Raw genomic sequence first — 23,264 nt, 5'->3', positions numbered from 1 at the left:
ATATTAAATCTTGCAAGCAAGTGTCTGAGCATTTTATCTGGTGAAAGCTAGTGTCTAGACATACTATCCGACAGTGAAAGCTAGTGTCTAAGCATATTATTTGTTGAAGGCCAGTGATCAAGAATGGGAGCCTGCATATAGAATACCAAGCTAAAACTTAGGTCCAATTTGTCTAAATAACTATTTCGCCACTGCTTTCTCAAGATTGTATTTTGCAATGCTTTTTTATTTGCATTACTGATGCATGTTCATATTGGTGTGTAATGTTTGATAACCTCACCACATCCTCATTTTTGTAGTGTTCACCTATGTGTGTGTGTATGTATAGAGTACGGGATCTATTATGTCCATGGATGTCATTATGTACATGACAAACCCACTTTTACCAGTAAGTCACCTGTTATATATAAAAACATGACTATGTGCATTTCCAATATACCAAGACTCAAGAAGAGCTACATGATGCATGTCAAACATTGCTGTTGGCTACTAATGAACAGAATGAATAAAATTTTAATGCAAAGGCTAACTGACCGTGCAGGTGATCGATGTGGCAGAATGACAGGGATTTCTTCAAAGAGTTTGTGAACTTCTTTTCTCGTATCCCTCTGTCACGGTGCCCAGTGGAGTGTTCCCTTTGAAGAATTAACTTAGGTAGACCATGATCCTTCATTCTTCATTCACAGACATGCCCTGTCTAACATAGCTGTGTTTTATCAGCAAGACCCCAATGCTGTTGATTTTTGCCTGTCCCAACATCAACACATTGGCGATGTGCTTTCTGAGGGATGAGCCGGTGGAGAACGTCTGTCTTCTTCAGACTAAATTCGAGGTAAAAAAGCTATCTGTCTCCAAATCAAATTTTACAGCAATTCTATTTTGTCGCGTCGAATATATTTGGAATATGTGACGAGTTGACGTTGATGGTACATTTGCTATGCAAATCAAAAGTCTACTTCCGCTGAATCGAGCAAGATATTGACGGCGGTGCATTGCCATTATCCCACACTCATCGGATTGCAGAGATTTGTATATAATAATATATCGGGTAAATAATATACCTAGTACGAAATGAGGCAGCTGGTATGCAGCTCACTTACATATTTAATCACGCAATTAATATAGTAATACTAAACTATGAAGATTCCGTGCAAATTACACTACAATATGTGGAAAGTATTTACAAAACACAATACGTAGCAAAATACAATATTGTTGGTTCTAAGATATTGCTAGCAGATAAAACATGGGTGAAATATGAATTGATAACATATTTGTGCAAATTCGAATTCGTCGGTGTTCGCCAATCTGAATAAAGAATAATAGATCATATGTTCCTTTGTAAATGTATGTAAAATTAAATAAATTTGAAAGTATGGATGTTTTGATATAGATAAATGTCTGGCGTATAAAGTATCTGGCGTTGTGCGTTGTATCTTTGCATGATTTGAGTAGATTATTGGATAATACAGCTTTGGGTGCTGAAAACGAAAAAAAAAGTTTATTTGCAAACAATGAATGTCAGTACATTTCTTACTTACATTATATGATGAGATTTTTCAGAATGAGCAATGTGTTTTACACGCTTTGTATACATCGCGATGGGTCCCACTTACTTAATAACTGTAAACCAAAGAAGGTTAATGGCTGATGTTCATTTGCTAAATACAAGTTTGTACATAATATATACTAATAACTTCAGTAAAAATAAAATGCAAAATTTTCCTAAAATCTGAGTATAAAATAACTGGTTTGTGTAAATTTCGTGCAAGCATGTCAAACAGAGCCCTGCAAGAAATTGTACAGTTGCGCACGTGACTGCAGATTCACGCTACCCTGTGTAGCTCAGCGCATGTCATAATAGTCAGATGATAATAACGGCATTGTTTAACAGTATCGGGGACATTTTGTGTGAACTGTGAAACATGTTACAGCCACTACATGCAATTTAAATAGAACTGGAAATGTATCGTTTCACGAGACCCTGAAGTTGCATTACGGTGACTCAGTTGGGGAAACGACTAAAAACTCTAGAAGTACTGGACGTACAATATAACACCAACATAGAATAAAATTCGACGAGTTGGCATTTAAAATCAAAATAATTCATGACGCATCAAAACAACGGACAAATTTAGAAACTGAATTGAAGATTCTTTGTTACTCTGAATGTGTGCTTTTGCCATTTGAATACGAACAACACTCAAACATTGCTTTAGGGGCGAGTTTCGTAATGAGAATTGTCTGTTTAAATAGTCAACTGGTAAAAACAATAACATACAGTTCATGTCATTGTTAGTTTGTGGCAGTTTCAATGAGCTATCCCTCAACTGTGCTATAAAGATATATACATTATGCACAATATGCCAATGTTATGCTAAATACAACACGCTTAAGTCAACTTACTTTTGTGATTTTCTCTTTTTCCGTTTAGTCTTGTTGTTTCTGGTTTCTAGTTTACGTCCGCTGTTTCGGGTATTCTGAGAAGATAAACAATAAATCAATGACGAGGGAAATCGATATCAGGCACAATATGATATCCTACTAAGTCTGTTTTTCGTAGTAATTCTTACTAAATTTAACACAAGCAACAAACAAACAAACAGTATTAAATAAAAAGCCTCATGTTAGCCTCAGCACTAGCAATCAGATCACTGTTATCATTTAAAGGCTGATATACCTTCTCATGACGTGGTTTGTCTTGTTTTGCTTCCAGTGAGGAAGACACTTGCTCTGAATTTAATGGCAGACCTGCTTGTTGGACAGTTGCGTACCCCTTTGTTATCTTTTCATGCTCTTCATTTACACACTTTGGCCGATCCACACTAATAGAAGGTTGTGATGAGCTTCTTTCTCGCGGTTCGGGTATCACTTCTCTTTGTCGCTATCGTCAAAAAAATGTATTTAAAAAACAGAACAAGATGAGGTAGGTAAGGACAAATAGTAAACACGATTATCATCTATAATGCAATTAACAGAGCTTATTGGTGACACTTCTCACTAAAATTAATCATACAGCGATACAATATACAACTGAAAATAATTAAAACAGCATATTGATGTAGGTAGGTCACGGTTTCATCAATTAAATCTCACAATTCAACATAACGAATACACGTAGTAATTCCCTTAAATCGAATCGATATTAATGTATTGGTGTCAATATATTTTCAAAGATTCGAACCACATAACATAAAATTGAAATTATATAGATAATCTAATGTAAATATGTAACTACTTATACAGTTAACAATAATCTGAATAACATAGTATATTCGTGTATGCATACTCATTTTGATCTAGTATTAATTGTATATCTTTTGCTGGCATGTATTACCTTAATTGTATCGCCCCTTTGATTTTAAGTAATATATACACTATTTAACACAACATAGCTTATATAATATTGTTCAGACACAAACAAGTTGTCGCACGAGATACCTCATAAATAGAGTTGTAAAGAGAAAATCGGTTTTCACATGGGGAAATGGGGGGAAAGCGATCTTGGGGTAATGGGTCTTGGGGCATGGGGTAAAACAGTAATATGCAATCCCAAACAAAATAATGAATAACATGTTTTAGAAATATGTAAATTAGTCAAGGCCTAGAAACCAATATGCTTACTTTATCATCTAAAAGCATATCACGATTAGCCATGGGTTTCAAATCAACAAATTGTTTTGCTTTTGCTAAGGTTACTTTGATTTTTTTGAAGTATTGAATATTTAAATTTGGGTTTCCTCAACAATTCAAAGAATCGTGTTGGTAACACTAGTGGTAATCACGTCAATCAAACCTACATCAATGTTTAGAGATTTCCTGTAGTCTTCTTTCATCACATGGACCAATTTAATGTACTCCCCCTTTCGTCCAAATTTGGTATCTTTCAACTCGCTAATCATCTCCAATTCCCACTCGGACAGTATCCCTTCTCCATCCATCATTTCTTGCTAAAATAGAAAATGCATGATTTAAAATAAATTGTCGTATAGCTCAGATCCTCATCAAACAGTCTTATCGGCGTACTAATAACTGCTCGACAATACTATAATGTGGTTATATGATATTATTATTCATCTGTCACCGTAACGCCACAAGCTACAGCGTGCCGTAATTCTGTGGTATTTTACAGGGCTTTTTCATCCTACCATATAAGGAAATACGAATCCAAATATGGAATGATTACGCGCGTAAGCGCCCATCAAATAATAAAAACAAACATGGATGCCATCTGAAATTAACCAGACTCCACACAAAGAAGTTTGCTGATTCTGTTCTAAACTTTTTGGATTCCGGCATTCCAACGAGGTATCCTTGGAAGGAAAAGATGTATAATAATAATAAGGTTATAACGAGATTACCTCAAAGTATGCACTCAGACAGTAAGCCGCGCGTCGATCGATACCCTAGCTGTACTGTCTTCGTGCATACTTGTAGGTATTCCCGTAATAACCTTATATTATTACATGGACATCGTTATGAACGTGTTACGAACCAATTTTACACACGTCAATCTCACATCACTACTCATTATTTTTTTTCAAATATGTTCATTCAAATAGATTGTATATGCAAATATAAGATCTCGCTGTGAACGAGAGAGCAACAAGACTTGTTTTTGTATTTTAAATAGTGCTACGATCACCCGTCATCGTTTGTACTGTTCTCTATGGTTACAGTGAACACAGGGGGACAGTGAACACAATGACATGTGTGAACGGGACACTAATTGTCGGGCAAAATCTCGAGAATCTCTCGCTCTCAACGAGATCTCGACAGTCATTCGCGACTGAGGTCTATGTCATATGAAAGTGGAATAGAACAACCTGTGCATGGTTCATTTTCACACTTAGAATTTGACTTTAATTGTCGGACTTTCACACAGATGACTGAATCAAATGATAGTGTTTTTTTCCGATGCATCACCCAGAAGATGTACAATTGGCGGGTTCGATTTGTAATTGTATATTGTATATTCTGTATATTGCGATATTCACGGAATTGAATTCCGAGACCACAATGTCATCGAGTGAATTGACCCCCCTCCCATAATAATATGCTAATAGTATGGACTACTTACTTGGATGTCGAGGTTTGTGGTCGAAGACATACTTGACATTTCACAACTTTGACTGATTTCAGACGGTGTGATATTCTCGTCTAATAAACACTCTTCTTGGCAGATTTCTATGGATTCACACGAATTGTCAATGACGTCCTGTCCTAAGCTGGTATGGCTCTGTGAATGAAATCGCAAACAATAATAAATGGTCGATTCACCGTGGTCAGCATCATATTTAACATTGTCTTATGTTATGAAGTTCACCATAATATGACTGTATAGGATAAAGTTAACGAGTTGGAGTGCATTCTTTAATGTATTGAACGACACGAGAGCAACAGGCCCAAGTGAAGTTTAATATCTCTTGATGAAGCACGGTGTCCTTAATCGGCGAACGTTGACACATTCACACGGTGGGCGTCACAATACCACACTTACAGTGAACGTCACCACATATACAGCGAACGTCACCACACTTACTGTGAACGTCACCACACTTACAGTGAACGTCACCACGTTCATATCCGCATCCACAATGTTCAAGGAAACTTGTTAATAATGTAAGACTTGAAGAAGAGAAATACTAATACATATTTCAATGCTTACCACTTCACCGCCTAGGTTATCAATGCTTGTGTTTTGCACGTCGTTTTGCGATTCCGACTCTACACACGTAATGGCGTTCAAATCTTTAACAGCTTCTTCGATTGAACTACCATCATTCTTGAGGAATCATTGTGAATAATACAAAAGTAAATGCGTTCTTTTAATGAAGTACGATATTTAACACAAATGTGTTAATTGACAATTGTTTACGTTACAAATATGACGAATTTGAAATAAAAATATGAAATAATTTCAGAAAAAACATGAAACATTTAGTTTCTGTAATAGAACTGATATTCAAATGGCCGATGATGTCGCGTTGGGAACGATAAAGTCACGCGAGATGTTATGCTGCCAAATATTGTTCGAATATCTGCCGCCATTGTGAACCGAATTCCATGCCTACATAGGTCGGCGTAATAATGGACGCGCTGGTGGCAGAAAGAGAAACAATATTTCGGGGCAAAAACAAGTCACGTGGCTCTCCGATCCCCGAGGAAAATAGGGTATATGTATTCACCTGGCTTCTCTATATCGCGATGTGTGGTGAAATTGTCAAAATTATATACATCTTGACTGATTGTTGATCGATGTTAATAACCCATATCCCAATTTTGAAAATAATAGTGTCAATGCTAAATATAAATTCACAAGAAAATTGACTTTATCGTCTCAACGAAAATACTAATAGCTTAAAGCAATGGTCAGTCTCGTGTCTAAACAGTCGCTGCAACAGACGAGCATGAAGTATTTCAACTTCTCGGAAACATTTGTTCCCGTTCATTGCGATAATAATAATTGCATTGCATACCTTTCCATATATATGACTCGTTAAACTTGACTTGCATCGAAGTGTATTCCCTTTCTCGTATGTAGGAATATTATTAACATGATCGGCATTAGGATGTCCACTGCGAGCTTCCAGATGACATTCATTGGCATGGCAACAATCTTGTAATTCTATGATGAATATAATATAAAACACGTGACGCAGTATATGTATGTAACATTTCACCTGATACACATTTCACAATGCAATATTATACAATCACAAATGTAAACTCGTTTCAGGTCGAAAGAAAGTCATAGTTCCTCATCAAATGGATTGTAAGAATACATGCGTCAAATCATACCTTGTTTGCATTCTTTATCTGATTCTGGCGATTCACTGTTCGGTGATTGAGTGTCACTGGTAGCTGTAAGGGCGTTGTTAATATCATGGTTGTGTACCTCCTTTCGTAACGGACGTATCAACTGATGTATTGTTCCTTCGAGAGTAAATGAAATTATTTATATAATTATGCGATAAACGAGGTGGCTTACAATATGACCTTTTGATTAGTTTTTTTTTTTTTAATCCATGTTGATTTTTTTAAATAGGCTTTCAATCCCTATTTTGTTTGAAATCCGATTCAAAAATCTATTCTATTTTGGGGGGATTCAATTATGAAAGATATATTTGTGTTTGAAATACCTACTCATTTTTAAAATACAATTTTAAGTAATATGTTTGTACAAATGACTAGACCACTGCCATGCCTAGTAAATACTTTTATAGCGTAGAAGTACGACTTTCTGACACGCCGTTTCTGACATGCATATCAAAAGTATTTTGCGAGTATAATATGTTCAGACAAAGGCTAATAAAAGGGAAATGACTTTTAAAAAATCACTACATTTCAGATTTCTTTCTCGCATTCCTTAGTATTCTTCGAGAGTGTGTTACAGACAAAACGTTTCTACTGTCATGCTTAACAATACTGGTACAGTATTATTGATGTTGAGTATATTCGTAGCAAGATAATTTGGTAATAATGAATTTTAACTTTTTCACCAAAAAAATGTATAAATGCAGATACACTGTTGCAGGTTTCAAAAATATAGTCCGTTGCATTCATAGTCCAGAACCTGACGATATTCAGCTATGCAGTACCACAGTTTACACATTTCATCTATACAGTTCTTATTGCCGTCGGAAAACCCCCGAGGACATGATATGCCACCATGATGTACTATGATGTGCTATCTTACTAGAAACTAAAATAACATCAATATATTATTACATTTGTCATCGTCACGGCGCGGGTCTTATTTATTATTAAATAACACAAATAAATCAGGCTTCATAATTTATTTATGATAAATTAAATATTAAAACAATGTTTGCTTTATGGAACTAAAAGCGTCAGTATGTTTGTAAGTTCAAACACTTACATTTTCTGTAGAAAGATAAGTACTATTAATGTGATATATATTTCTAACCTGTTAGATTGGTTACTACTTCTTTTAATAGTTCAAGTTCTTGAGAATAATGATCACCAACATTTACCAACGAATTCTTTGTTAAGTCCTCATTTAATTTGTCTACTCTTGTGTTTAAAGCAGTGAGTGAATGTTCAGTCTTGACCAGTAGCTGTCCCATGTCAGCTGTCAGGTCATTCTCTGGACCATTTCCCATCTTGTCTGTGTATCAACAAAAAAATAGTATTGTAGTTTATGCGAATCTATAATATTCCAATATTCGTTTCCAATATCGCACACAATATTGATAAGTACGACTCTCACCATTCAAGTTACGTATTTCCGGGCCAACATACGACTTTTGGCAAGTACTTTTACCAGCCTCATCCTAAGAAAGAACAGATATATTTGTGATAAATAGAACTTGTATTTTAATGCAAGTTTGTAACTTGTAATACACGGACAACAATGCGGAGAATTTATTAAGAGATTCTAGTCATTTGTGATTCAAAACATGACATAGAAAAAACAAACTACTGTTAGTGACAATATTCATGCCGGGTCGGTTGATGTCGGTCGATCGAGCGTGGTTGGCGCAGAGATACGTATACCATTGCAATAATGCACCATAACAGAAATATTAAAGCGGGATGGTCGTCACCTGCGCACGCGCGGGAATCGAGTGCCAGGCGACGATGACAACACACGCTAAAACGTAAAGGCTCATGGGTAGACGCTTGTTTATAAACAATGACACGCTATCCGACGCATGCGCAGGTGACGACTCCTCCGCTTTAATTATGTACTACTCCGCTATGTACTTCCAATTCAATATTACACAACATTATCACAATTTCCAAAAGTCAAGAGGAGATTTCGTACGGGATAACAAAAATTATAGAATTTACTACGAAAAAAACATAGCAATACCTCAATTTGGATGGAAAAACAATTCATGCGTTCACCGTTAATTCCCCAGAATGATTTCACCGGTTCGCTAAAACAAGGAAAACATTATCCATAATCATTCAGGTAGATTTTATAAGACGAAGAAAGAAAGGTATGTGGTTCACACTATTTTACGACCATTGTTTTCACGATAAATAAACATGCAAATAATTGAAAAGATGTTGCCAGATTGAAATCCACGGCATGTATGTTTCGAGTACTGACGCATCATTTGACGCACACTTGATCAGATTGCCTACCTAATATGCATAGAGCTATGACACATAATGTTTGTCATGAAATCACGAAGACCAGTCCTCCTTTCTTCAAGAAAATCTGTGTAAGAAACATACGTCTCAATAAACATAGAACATCGCATTGTAGTCTGTATTTGCTTTCAAACTATCCCTTCATAATTGTTTACTGTTACTATTTGACATTGCTATACGGTTAACGCACATACATTTATATGCAGTTATCATGAACTAATTTGTAGGAGATGGCGTACACAGCAATAAAGACAACCAATCATGTGGTTGACTTCACTCCATGTCAATATATGGAAATTGACTTTGAAATTACTTGCAGCAAACATCTCAGCTCCTTGCTACGTCACATTATTTTACGTAAGCGTCTCGGTCCCGTCAAATTACACGCTTTCAATACTGTTAATATACTGTTACTTATCGTCAATATACTGTTATTTTATCGTTTACATGGACATGGTCACAAAGAAACCATTCTGTCAACACTAAGCCGATTTGTAATTAATTATCGAAAGCATAATGTAGTGTTTGTTACTCCCCGTGTTCAACGTAACATGGAATATTCGAACGGTCAAAATAGCATTCGAACTCTCTGTTACACCAAAGAAACAACAACAGTTGTTTGTGCTTGTATTCTCTAGAGTAATTGCTTAGACTTTGCAGCTTGTATTATTGTAAATTAATCATCTGGTACGTATTGGGAGCGTATTCAATTAAATATTGTGAAATATCTATTACATTAGTATGAAATAATATGAAATGTTCTATAAAACACATAGCTGTTATCATTTAAAAAATAATTATATTTTCATTTCATTCCTTATGACTTTATTCTGAATTATAGATATATTTCATTCCACTCCCACAAAAAATCCAATTACGAATAAAAGCAAAATGTTGTACCTGCATCCGGGATCTCGTCTTCATCAGTCCACAGTGGAGGAAATGACAATTTAATTGACGGAAATAGCCGATGTAACTAGAATATAATATCATAACATGTGACGGTGTGTATTCATTGTTTATAAAAAAAAACTATTAGTGTTATTTTAAAAGTAAATGCAGAACTAGTTCAAAATACACAATAGTTCATCTATTAGGAATGGTGAGCAGAAGTTTATTATTAGTTTGTAAACAAAAATATTCAGTTCATGTGAGAAACACAAGTCTTACTCTGATGGACATTTTATCTCCCGATATAGCTATACAAGTAGTGAGTATTTACGAATGTATCAGGTATGAAGTTTTAGTATGGCTAAAGTAGTATTATTTTTTTTTGTCGGTGAGCAGAGCTGAATGTGGAAGCTTCCACGTGACTTGATATCATAAATGAGTCTTTGGAGAGTTTCGGAGCTTTAGTCGAAATAACTAAGAGCAATACAACTGGAAAAGACAAACAGAAAATGGGAACTTGAATATTTTAAAATAAAAAGGTGTAAAACACCAGGAGTATTTTATCCAATTTACATAATTAATGTACTAAGAACGGAAGTTATAAAGCTACATTATTTAAAAATTAACACACACAAAAAAAAAACAATTCAGAAAAGTAGATTTAGAATTTTAAAAATATCATTAAAACTATCTTTCATTAGTCATTGTATTTTGAGTAACCAGTACCAATTTTCTTGTGTATGTATTTTCCAAATCCTGAATGTAAATCACCACTAATTCACTGGTGCTACAACTGTGCCATTGAACAACGCTATAGTCGGTTTTAGTCGCTGCTCAGTAACATCAGTTTAAAACCGGCTGGTAATATAGTTAAACACGTTAAAGTGCGTATTGTATTTAGCAAACAGCAAATGACAGCGCGAACTAAATGCATTCACGTGGTGAAAAGTCTCTAATAAAACGTCAATGATTGAGTCGTCTTGTAAATATATAAAATAACACTAGTTGTAGAAGATGTTAATGAAACGCAAGCGTCAATAAAAGGCGCGACACGGAATGTGTTGCCCTTATTCATCATTTCAATGAATGGGATACATCAACCGTTGTTAACGCGCACAGAGTACATAGACATATACATTTACTAAATCCATTAACATTCAGCCAGTCAGTCAGTGAGATTGACAGCCACAATCTTGTGCTAAATTTTCATTGATTGATTTGATTGATTTATTCATACTGTATTTGCGAGTACTTAAGTTTCAATACCATATATGCCTCTGTATATGCAGCTGTCCCCACTAGACAATATAAATATGTCCCTCTGTAATCTTTAGAAATTATTAAATTATATGCCTACCTCTTGATTGAGTGTTAGTAAATCATTGTACAGTTTTTCAACTTTATATATACCCGTCTCTGTGTGTAACTGTAAACTATATGCCTAGAATATAAAGTGGTGTATCGAACATATCATGTTGTGATTGGCTTCAATATGAGAACAGAATAACAGAAAACATGCCCATAGTATGTTTGAATTTCAATAATTTAAATTCGATTCGATGAATAACCAGCTTATAATTCTACAGTAGATGACACAGTTAAAGTTTGATTTGTACAAGCCTATTCAATAACCATCTACTTTCGAAGTCATGACAGAATTTGTAGATGTTTTTTTTTTCTCATCACTGAAACAACAGAATGAAACTGCATTAATTTACTACTTACGTACGATTCAATGATATACTGACCCTCAGATTGTTTTTGCTCCACGTTCTCGCCAAGTCTTCCACAGTTTCATCTTCACTGTCGAATGATGTATATGATACAAAATCTGTGTCATCCCAATTACTTAGATCCATTTATGTGACTACAGGTAACTACCATTACTAAGAACGCAATTACACATTCATAAATTGGATATTTTACATTTTCTCAGTCGTAAATAATGCAATTAATGCAAGATGCATGTACATTTCACGTGACAGGCCAAGTGAAATCAGCGGCATTATGATGTTCTGATTTAATTGAGCGAACGTAGTATTTTTCTAAGCAAAGTCATTTGGTGCCAATCGTTAGATTTTATTCGTAAATATTGTGGATTATTTTACGAATATGCGTGATAACAATTGCAAATAAAAACAATATTCGATGACCTTAATCATCAACTAGGTTCTAATAGTACGTTCCATCGCCATTATTACTATTTAACTTCTATTATTATAAATTCTCAAAGTTTTAGTTGACAGTAAAATAACGAGCAGAATATTTTAAGACGTGTACGTCGATCACAAGGAACCCGAAATATAGACGTTTTAGCAGAAAGTAGTTGCAGAACATTAATCAAGCTAGGTTTTAAAGTATTACCGTTCAAAGGTTTTTTTTCACATAAACACAACATAATTGGCACTCACATAAATAGAAAATATTCTTGAATGAAAATTTAGGGTGTTCGCCCCTAAACCAATTCGTATTGAAGTGTCAGCAACATTTCACGTTTCGAGACTTGTTACGGTGTTAATTATATGCAACAAGTTACCGATCACGGTATCCAACTGGAACTCGTGAATTAAATGTCATTCATTTGCCTGTGTCGATAAGACAGTCAGTAGAATCAGTTATAAACATTGTAATCAATGCCAAGGACACTAACAAAAAAAAGAGAACTACACGTACACACGCGTTAATGTGTAACTGGAATTGTGTAGTAATGTATATTATCGTAATCAATCTTTACTAGGACGATCGGCAGACCCATCGAATTGACGTGTCCTACCTAAATAAAACAGTAGTGCGCGAAAACCTGGCCTCCTCCTTCACCTACATAACGAGGATGCACATAAAGAGAAGTGGTTGTTTGGAGACCAAGGAATGTCGCTTGGTGATACAACACAGTCGTTACCTTGATATATAATTAAATGCCGGGTAATTAAATATCTCGCGAGACTATTTCTGATGAATACAGCTAGGATAGAATTAGTATTTATGTAGGTATATTTACTGGTACTCTATGGCAATCTACGCATAATCATTGGTGTCGATGAATTTTTGAGTTGGTATGAATAACAGTAGAAGAGAGGTCTTAAACTACTGTTTATATATCAACAAAACAACATCAGCCCGCATTTAATTTTAGGTACACGCAAAATAAGGTAGTTCCGTCATTGAGATGCCACAAACATCATACACAACTACGCCAAGCGTCGTGGTATCAGAATGTTGTATTATATATCACAGACGGATTGCCTTCCAGTCGTCGATTCGTCGTGTGTGACGTCTGCACAAGGCTATTACAAGTTGCAATCAGGGGTATTGTGATTGTTGTAGACTCACCTGAAACGTTCTTTGCGTATTTCTATATGAGTCCAGCGCTGACGAGAATAAATTATGTTGTCAACGTAGACCCGCTTGTTGAAGGATAGCGTCCGCCATGTTATGATATGATATGATACGCCGGTCATGGGTTCAAAGTTTAATGACATTATATATCAATACGCCGCCAACGCAAAGTGATAATGTATATCAGTACGTTGCAAGTCAAAGGTGAAACGGTGTATCAATACGCCGCCAATTAATAATGATATGGCATAGCTATACGCCAAAAGTGATCCGGTATACAATTAGCCTACTAAAATTGACATGCTATATCATTACTCAGCCCACCAAATGTGATACGCACTGCACTACGCACTGAATTATGCGTACTTCTGTTGAATTGAAGACACAGACTGGTTGATCAGTTCCATTTACATTCTCATAAAAATATAAATAAATCCGTAATAAATATAAACCCGTAATTGGTAAATAATCGAATATAAAGAAGAAAGCACAATAGATTGACAAACATATTTGATGCTCAAACCAGAGTGAGACGAAAGTATTTGGATCTGACAGAATACAGCCAAGAATAGATGCTACGAAAATATGCAAGCACATTGGAATTGCGCCGACAAATATTTATTTGCGTTTATACACAGAATTAAATTTACGCATTGCAATAACTAGATGCGTATCAGTCCTTCCGTATGCATTCACACACAAAAATGAGTTTGCATTTTTAATTATTAAATGGATCCTTTTGGTTATGGTATTTTCCACACGTGCCATAGTTGTTTGCACAGAATGAATGACTGCAGCTTCAATTTATTTCAGGTTTACGTCTAGGGACTAGCTAAAACCGCGAAGCGTATGTCTTAGTAGTGCAAGCAAGATCTGTATAATATGAGATTATTACGAGGGTACCGCAAATCATGCACGAAGACAGTACAGCGGAAGTATCGACTGACGCACAGAGAAGGTCGATGCAATCGTCTACTGTCTGAGTGCATACTTTGCAGTGTCCTCGTAATAACCTTTATATTATACATCTTTTCCTCCCCGGAGTACATCGTGGGAATGCCGAAATCCCAAACGTTTAGAACAGATATAGCGAAATTATTTGTGTGAGGCCCGGTCAAACCCTGGGGCTGCCATGTTTGTTTTATTATTAGAGGACGCTTACGCGTGTAATCGTTCCATATTTGGAATTCTCATTTCCTAATATGGTAGGATGAAAATACCCAGTGCAATACCGCAAAATTACGACACGCTGTAACTAATGGCGTTACGGTGACAGATGTATAATAATATGTAATATTGTATTTATCATGTTTGCTTCTAGTGAGAATCACGTTATATTAACACACTATGGAAAAACCGGTACAAGTTAATTAATCGGTAAAATTTAGATTAAACTTGTGAAAGTGTATTTATCATTCCACACCGTGATGACAAATTGATTAAATCTCCCTGACCACAATTCAGCTTATATGTAGACCTAGCAAAAGTGGTAACAAAAAAAACCCTGTCATATAAATATAACCATGTCTTGACAAATTTACATTGTTTTGGGTATTCTTACTGCATCTATAAAACCATGCCGTTTTGTTATTTTCAACTTGCCAACAAAACACGTATTAGTCAAAACAGATTTCGGCACCGGCACAACACTCGCATTTATCCAATATAGGGGGAACACTACTCTGCCAATAACAACATGATAACATGTGAGTAAGCAGGGCTAAGCCAAGGATTTCGTTAAAGATGTATTGGTTTGATAACATTATCATTGTATTCAGAATCATTTCACTCATAATATTAAAATTAAGGATAATGCAATTAGCAAATATTTGTTTAATGTTTGTTTGTTTACTTGAAACAAAAAAAAATCATTTTGAAATACCACTTTGATGTAGTTATCAAGTATCCTGGCTAATATATTTTTCATGATATTTTACCAAATATGCATTTTAGGCACAAAACAAGATTTTATGCATTTATCTGGAATATATATAATAAGACGTGTTCAAATATCATCTTCCACATCTTTCACGTCGTTTAAAAAAGTCATTAAAAGGTGTGTCCCATATTCGTTGAGTTAGAGAGTCAACCTGTGGACGAAATCTGTATTGAGAAAAAAAATACAACGTGCTAGAAATGCATGTGTCGATCCACATTCTATGTATTAGTAAAAATCGATTTTTCAAAAAACAGGTTCGTGATCAGTTTATTGTTATCTATAAAAAATACACATATACATTTAAAAGGATGTTTAATAATTATACATGAATTTAAGTAATGGCAAGTTTTAATTATATATGATATATACTAGTGTGGTTCGTATGGCGCAGTTTCATAAGATTGGTTTCTGTGTTGAAAAGATGGACCCACAGACGATATACCAATATTCTGAATAGAAAGAAAAATATAAAATGTATTATTTGTTCAATGTGAATACTTTATAACAAACACGGTGAAACATTTATTGCAGCAATGTGATTTTTATGCGACAATGCTCACCAAATGAATGAGCCGCGTAGATTGCAAAATTAGATCTGAATATTTACCTGTTTGCGTTTCGTCTAATACAATTGATCCCATTGTAAGCTCTCACATGAAATTGCTCTTCCCAATTGATGTTGTACAACTCTCTTTTCGTTTTTCATAAAGAGAGGTTTGCTCTATATAAAAAAAACAGAATATAGCGGTAAATAACAAATATTTGGCAATTTGTTACTCTTATTCTCTTCACCAGTCCCACAGTAAAATCATTGTGCAATCAAATATAAGACAAGGTGCTGCCAAAATGAGAAAATTTCCAACAAATGCTGTGAGGCAATTCTCACAAGTAAATTTGGTCTATAATTCGCTGACTTTTTTTTGGACTAAACATCGGATTATTTCGTCACTTAATCATTTTATTGACTGTAATATAACTTAGTCAGACCTTATTTATTAAAAAAAATTAAAACGTAATTATGGTTCACACTACGGTTGGTATGACATAATACAAAAAGATAAAATCGATTGCGTGATACATTAATATAATTTAGAGTTGAGTAGTGTTGGGTTGTCTGGTAGACATCAGCTAAGTCAAAACCAACATTTTCAGTAAATTGGTGGGCAAGCTTGCCAACTCATTGCCCCAATGGGATTTGTATAATCCCCTAAACCTGTTCATACTCGCCTTTGTATTCATTGCTGTAATTTTCGTCGGAGATTTTTCTTTGAATTCTACTTCATTTCCAGCATCCTTGCGATACGACACGATGGTTTTAGGGTCGCCTGCTGGCTTAGCAATTTCCATTGTGGACTTGATCAGTTCTTTTCCACGCTTCATCCATTGAGATGCGAATGCATTAACCTTACCGGACGCTGACTGCAGAAACAATATTACATATATGACTAGTGTAGTAAATTGATTGAAATAGGATGGGACAAATTGCAACGTAATTTACATGTTGATAACCTGTGACATATTTGTAATTCATTAACATAAAATGAACACCTAATAATAAACAACAATATATATGACATACACATGAGCTGTAATGTTTGTCTGGGCGACAAAGAGCGTCGCGTAAAATTAAGTAATTACGCATGCGTCGCCGACGAGTCCTACGCGACATCAAATGTACGTATATTTAGCAATTTAATTTGTTTCACAAAACAAATAACATAAAATATGGAACTCAGTTTAAACTCAATATTGTTATGGTGATGTCCAATGAAAATATTTGAAGCTAAAATTTAACTACGCCCTATTAGTCCTACAAACATCCGTCCTACAAACTCCATGTATCTTTCCAAAGTTTAAAACGGGGGAGTCATGCGTCAGGTCATTGTTTACAAACACGCGTCTACCCATGAGCCTTTCGCGTTCTTAGCGTGTGTTATTATCATCGCTTGGGACTCAATTGCCGCGCGTGCGCAGGTGATGATTCTCCCGCTTTAACAGATTCGGACATAATATACGTACTTCATTTGGGCATTCCGGAATCGATGGTAGGCAACTTGATGTGGCGTGGTCGAGATAGTCGTCCGTATCCGACTCTGTTGGACTTTCATTCATGTCATCATAGGGCAGTGACTTCGAGTAGCATTGTTTCATTTCTTATTTAAAATAGAATAATTAAATATGAAAAAGTTTTCAATAGACTGATATTAAACAATGTCAAATAGCATAGGGAATTGTCGTATATTTTTAATAGCACCGAACACAGACGTTACTTACCTGTTTTTGCAAGTTTGTCGAAAACAGAAGACCAATCTTGCGTAACATACTCCTGCCGTGTGTCTTCAACACGGTTGGAGGCAGTACCTAAATGTTCCCATAGTCTGTGAATCTCATCTGTAGGAAATATTTATTTACAAAGAATATAAACAAAATCTTTCAATATACGTGAAATTGAGTGGTGAATTGATCGTATTGTGTGTTAGAATCTGGAGACACCAAAGACTGCAATGTAATATTTTCAAAGTATCGCGAGGTGTCGACATCCGACTTATTGTGAGATGAATATGTATAATCGAGGTATGTGGTATTTCATTTCGAGTATTTTTTTTTTCAATATTCGATCGTGCACACATTTAACAAAGGTGAGCATTAGAACCATAAACAGTGTGCCTCGATCGGAACATCGTCTCGATATAATTTTTAGACATGTAATGTGTATCACGGTGTATCATTAGCTTTAATTCACGCTACCTTTGACTACATTAGTGGCAAGTCGGATACATTCAAGTTGATCGCTTGAGTAAAGAGCATCGCTTTCGCTGATAGCTTCAAGTTCTTTGCTTATATCTGTAAAGTCTTCTTGCAACACTGCTATGGTCCTTTTAGGCAAAGAATACTCTTTGTCTTTCTCAGTTCGAGTTTCGTCTGACAAGTGAACAACTTGTAATACGCCTAAACCTATTTATGGTAGAAATCCAGTGATTTGTTTTATAGAGAAACAAGTTGGGTTTACGTGTATGTTTGGGGTGGGGAACAAAACGTATTCGACACATAACACATAATGAAGTCGCGGGAAAGGTTGTATGCAAATTGAGATGTCTGGATATTTGTACAAAATTTAATAAAATTATAAATTGATTCAAGATTCACCATGTAAAGTTAATTGCCATTTGAATATATTGTAAGAAACCAAATTCCATTTACATTTTAAAGTGTACAGAAAAATATTCAAGTAACTAAGTCTCTTTGTCATTTCTTTATGTTGTTCATTTCGACTCTTGCACCTAGATTCTCCGTCACCTTGTCATATAATAAACCTGTCATATACATCGCGCCCTCTTGTGTCGAAACACTTCAATGACATAAATAGGTGACACGACTGCCGTTCGAATTGCGATATCGTTTGATCTATAATAGATTTTACTATATCCTTAGATGATGAACGACTACACAAACAAGCCATATACGTAATTGTCACGTCAGGGAAGCTCTCTGTAACTAAAGGGTGCGGTTTTATGAATGATGCACTATACAGCATGCCCTTTGCCAACATCCAGTGATCGATTACGTATAACATTCCCATTCGAATATATTAAAAATATTGAGTTACCTTCGCCAGCAAAAAGAGTCTCATCTTGTAAATGAAGTACTTCATCAAATGCCTATAACGAACCATTGCTTTATTTAGTATAGAAAGTACGTTGTAATGTTTCGTATTCGAAGTGAATGTAATAATGTACGTATCATCCGCACGCACTGTTTTACAGAGCCCTAATTGCTGATATCCTCCGCTGTCAACAAAGGCATATGTGCTGTAGACTAAATCTATATAGTTTCATGCACTGATGCTTTAAAAGTAAATATACAGTCTGAATGTTCGTGGACAATGGTATGTCGTGATTATACATGTTTGTTTTATAAATATTGAAATGAACATCACCTGGTCGCGAAAGGATATATTTACGACTTTCTCATTGACACCGACGAAATCCTTGACCGGGTCACTGAAATCAATGAAACGATGCTAACATAAGCTCACGCGAAAATATGGCATTTACTCATATAGGAACTGATCGTGTTTACCGCTGTGTATCACGTGGTGCCAACACTGGCATGTGTCATGTCGTACCAATATTGGTATGTGTCACGTGGTACAAACATTGGTGTATCATTATGAATCACACATGCAACTCTGAGCAAAGTCTAAACGATGACCTTACCAATAGGTGATTTCCGTGTTGACTTTGTTCACTTACTGGGTGTATATTTGAAGACATGATATAGGGCCAAATCAAATTTTATTGACGGGAAATTCATATACCTGATTGCGTATATTATTTTCAAGGCGACGAAAAATAATGCATGTCCAGAAAAACAACAATATAATCACAGGCAAATCACGAACATATCAAGATGCAGCATTTGAGATCCGATCTCACATCAACGGCAACGCGATTCGCCGCTGTGAACAGATGCGTACCTTACTAACCTACATCAAACGTCCCAAAAATCAGCAGCAGCGATAGCAGATAGCAGCAGAATTGGTGATAACATGAATATCAGTATTGAAATAATAATAAATGTGTAAATAACAAGTGTATTGCACCAATAATCATGAAAACATATATATATATATATATATATATATATATATATATATATATATATAGCGCATGCGCATGGTGCATATTATGCTATTGTGGTCTATTTACCTGTTAATCATACGCCTATGGCATACCACGTTTTCTATGAACTGTTCCAGTCCACACTGTCTTTCAATTAAGAAATCTGAAGTGTAATATATCGTAACAGTTAAACTGTATTCACTAATGGACACGGATTCGGAGGAAAATCTCCATGATTTAGAATTATACAGAAGTTAGGCGATTTGCAAAAACTGTGTCATGTTTATATGTAACACTTCATAGTATTATACTTCTAATCAAGACCCAAAGGTAATATATCGGCGATATTTTTAATTTTGAGGGTTCGCAAAAGTCCTTGAAATGACCAGTTGTCTTTGTTTCACTTTCGGGCATCACGGAATAAAAACTCGACTTCCGGTTTTGAAAAATTTCGAAGTTGTATTCGACAATTACTCGTCAGAGAGTTTTAATCATTTGACTACTACTGTCTCGAGATGTGTTTTTATGACTAACCTTCTGTTACACTTTCCTTACACAACAAAGGCGGAAACAACAGTTGAATTGAAGGAAATATTACTTTAAGCTATTAAAATAATGTAGAAAAATATTTGACATAAATATTGTCAGTGTAAATAACATTTAGCAACAGTCACATACTAGTAGGGGAAATACAATTTCATTGGGCACTAAACAAGTACAATCAAACACATTAATGATACATTACAAAACATGCAGTAAAAAATAACTTACAAAAACGCGAGGTATACAACCAGGGGAGGTATCAGATGTTTTGAAACGAGTGAGTACATTCTGCTCCACATGTGTGATACTCACCATCATATATATCAGTAGTTGTCTATGACAGTCTATATATATAAGAAGACCGTCATTTGCGCTGTCATCCAAGTATGGTCTAGTGACACCCATGTGATTATTCTTTATCAATCCAAATATATTTGCTTCCAATGTGTTATTATAGTACAATAATATGTGACAATGCCATTATGTACATAGTTAAAATGCATTGTACTTTCTAATTAATTGCTTGGTTCAATAAGTGCGTTAAATGTGTGTAATTGACAATGTTCTGACTCGTATTATGCACGTGACATTGTGTTTAATCATGAAATAATATAGACTCACTTGCTCATTGAGTAGATAAAAGTCGCCATATTTCTTCGTTATCTCAATTATTTTATTTTCCACTGTGACGTCAAGGCAATACTCCTATAACAGATATTGATTCAGTGAATGAATATGAAAATCTATTCATTATTTTGTCAGTTAATTGCCGTTAGCATTGCGCGAAATGTTTTGTATTTGACTACAATAATCGTTTTGTGATTCCATGTTGCGCGCGCGTCAGCGTCAGAAGTGACACAAGAGACGCCACCCCATTGGATTAGGGGATATATTATTCTCAGCTTTTGAATCGCGGCAGCAATCGCTTGCATATGCGCAATCAAACACTTACATTAAAATTATTATCTTCCAACTCTAAGAACAGTTCCCCCGTTTCTCCAGTAGGTGATACTGGCTGTGTATCTTCCTCGCTTTTTCTTCTCGACATTGGTCCTCAGTATATTGCACGTGGTATAGTCTACAATCTCTAATAATTATTAGTAAATAAATATAAACGTTAACACTGATATAGTACATATAATTGTATCGATAATTTACTCCAATATATGTATATATTTTACTGACAATTGTTTTAATTTTATTTTTAAAGATCATATTTACAATACAGTTTTGTAAATATTAGATATAATATATCAAATGTAACACAGTGATCCTTAGTTAAATATTAACGGGTCCACTGGTTGGCAAGCAACAAATTATATTATATGTCGGTGGCTAAGGTTTGGGGTGTTTTATTTCTCTATTGCGGCGTAAAACATGATACATACACACATGTCGACGTATTATAGAGTAACTAATATTAGCATCACACACATTAGTCCGACAGCTGTCGACTGCATGCAAGTATTGTAGCTACTGAGGACGTTGACCTTGAACTGTTTGAACGGGGTGACGTAAATTGTTATCAGTACACTACTGAGTGTCTGGCTGGAGATATTGAAGGGCATATCTATGACGGTTGGTAAACGTGTACAGTTACATGCCTCCTGTAGGGTTGCTGTAGTTGCTTTCGCTGATTCCAGTTTTTCAATTTTGGTTAGACCAAGTTCATCAACATACTCCGACAATGAAATTCGGCAATACCGAATGATCTAATATAATTAGATCGACATTATAGGAAAGCGATCGGCGAGTCGACGTATCTTGAGTACGATATACAAAATGGCTGCTATCTACGCGCAGAATCATAACAAACATACAAGCGTATTGACCTACCTTGGACGTTAGTAGAATTGGATACAATACGTATTCGCACGTGAATGTGAATGTCACTATTCCATTTATGAAATATCGCTGAAGAATGTCTCATATAAACTCACACATCCGGTTCTACGTGTCTGATCGTTGTAGTTTCCGCTAACGTGATTGGCATGCATTAGGTAAATATTGGACTGGTAGGTGAGTGGAGGGGGTACTTTGTTTGTAAATGCAGTGTACAAGCGCATTTTATCAGATTTTTCATTGGACGTGCAGTATACACATTATTAACGACGTGTACACATTATATAATTGGAAAGTATTAGTGTACTTCAAAATTGCCAATTTAGTTTATAATTGTCACGGAAACCACAATAATTGCCATGTGTGCATAGGAAAATGATTTAAATATAACACCGTTTAATGAATAAATAAATACAATTAAACCAGTAATTACATGACATTTTTTGGTCTATAATACATCGTGCGACCGAAAGCGCAATCACTCACTCGCTTGCTGCTTTGTTTTTGCCAGAACCGTCCAACTGAAAAAGGTAAACAAACGAAACTAGTAGATCGTCGCTGGTGGCGCGTTGATTTAGTGGAACATTAGTTTTAGGATATGTACGCCCTTCTACTGTCCAGTTGGGTGAACCAATAACATAACAGTTATCCTATAATTATGGTTTAAACGTGTGTATTGATTTTAAAATATTACATTCCGATGAATGACTCAATATATGCTGTTTACAATCTTTTTCCCCCTGACAATCATGCTGCATCAGATAGAACCCAATTTTCATTAGTTGTGCGAAGCGCCCTCTGGAATCGTTTTTTTTTTTCTACCGAGACGATATACCAGACTAAACTACACACACGCAAATAACAGTGCCACCTTATATGGTACGGCTATCGGAATCTTGGATAATAACAGTATTAACTACTTGTCATTTGGTGGCCATGATGAATGATCGAAGTAAAAAAAAAAC

General features: G+C 35.3%; 2 protein-coding genes across 2 annotated transcripts; both read right to left on the bottom strand.

Annotated features, from left to right (window-relative positions):
- Window positions 1–1,086: 1,086 nt before the first annotated feature.
- Window positions 1,087–13,451, bottom strand: LOC100372080 (uncharacterized). The gene is made up of 16 exons (XM_006819575.2): window positions 13,348–13,451; window positions 11,766–11,903; window positions 11,375–11,458; window positions 10,027–10,102; window positions 9,118–9,193; window positions 8,840–8,906; window positions 8,234–8,297; window positions 7,931–8,131; window positions 6,802–6,936; window positions 6,480–6,628; window positions 5,669–5,785; window positions 5,081–5,239; window positions 3,801–3,950; window positions 2,681–2,884; window positions 2,407–2,480; window positions 1,087–1,481 (listed from the first exon to the last, which is right to left on the bottom strand). The coding sequence occupies exons 2-16, from the start codon at window positions 11,874–11,876 to the stop codon at window positions 1,457–1,459; spliced, it is 1,692 nt and encodes a 563-aa protein (XP_006819638.1). The 5' UTR covers window positions 11,877–11,903; window positions 13,348–13,451; the 3' UTR covers window positions 1,087–1,456.
- Window positions 13,452–15,531: 2,080 nt separating this feature from the next.
- On the bottom strand, window positions 15,532–22,457 carry LOC144356693 (uncharacterized). The gene is made up of 13 exons (XM_078011361.2): window positions 22,294–22,457; window positions 21,410–21,544; window positions 21,079–21,162; window positions 20,449–20,518; window positions 20,002–20,077; window positions 19,230–19,293; window positions 18,900–18,951; window positions 18,041–18,247; window positions 17,567–17,683; window positions 17,312–17,445; window positions 16,520–16,711; window positions 15,900–16,013; window positions 15,532–15,741 (listed from the first exon to the last, which is right to left on the bottom strand). Exons 2-12 carry the CDS (start codon window positions 21,503–21,505, stop codon window positions 15,915–15,917), a joined length of 1,191 nt encoding a protein of 396 aa, XP_077867487.2. The 5' UTR covers window positions 21,506–21,544; window positions 22,294–22,457; the 3' UTR covers window positions 15,532–15,741; window positions 15,900–15,914.
- Window positions 22,458–23,264: the final 807 nt, after the last annotated feature.

The sequence above is a fragment of the Saccoglossus kowalevskii genome, chromosome 22 (genome assembly GCF_978046115.1).
Source record: "Saccoglossus kowalevskii chromosome 22, keSacKowa6.1, whole genome shotgun sequence".
NCBI classification, from domain to species: Eukaryota; Metazoa; Hemichordata; class Enteropneusta; family Harrimaniidae; genus Saccoglossus; species Saccoglossus kowalevskii.
The sequence above is the reverse complement of the archived record's forward strand: the minus strand, read 5'-3'. Positions and strand labels throughout refer to the sequence as shown.

Bases quoted from the DNA above. Each gene is read 5' to 3' on its own strand.
- LOC100372080 (XM_006819575.2), bottom strand. From the start codon at position 11,876: ATGGATCTAAGTAATTGGGATGACACAGATTTTGTATCATATACATCA. The intron at 8,132-8,233 runs GTGAGAGTCGTA...GTTGATACACAG, and splicing joins GGAAATACGTAACTTGAATG to ACAAGATGGGAAATGGTCCA. The intron at 2,481-2,680 runs GTATATCAGCCT...TTATCTTCTCAG, and splicing joins ACAAACCACGTCATGAGAAG to AATACCCGAAACAGCGGACG.
- LOC144356693 (XM_078011361.2), bottom strand. From the start codon at position 21,505: ATGTCGAGAAGAAAAAGCGAGGAAGATACACAGCCAGTATCACCTACT. The intron at 17,446-17,566 runs GTAAGTAACGTC...ATTTTAAATAAG, and splicing joins CGACAAACTTGCAAAAACAG to AAATGAAACAATGCTACTCG. The intron at 16,014-16,519 runs GCGAGTATGAAC...TTTTTTATATAG, and splicing joins TTACAGCAATGAATACAAAG to AGCAAACCTCTCTTTATGAA.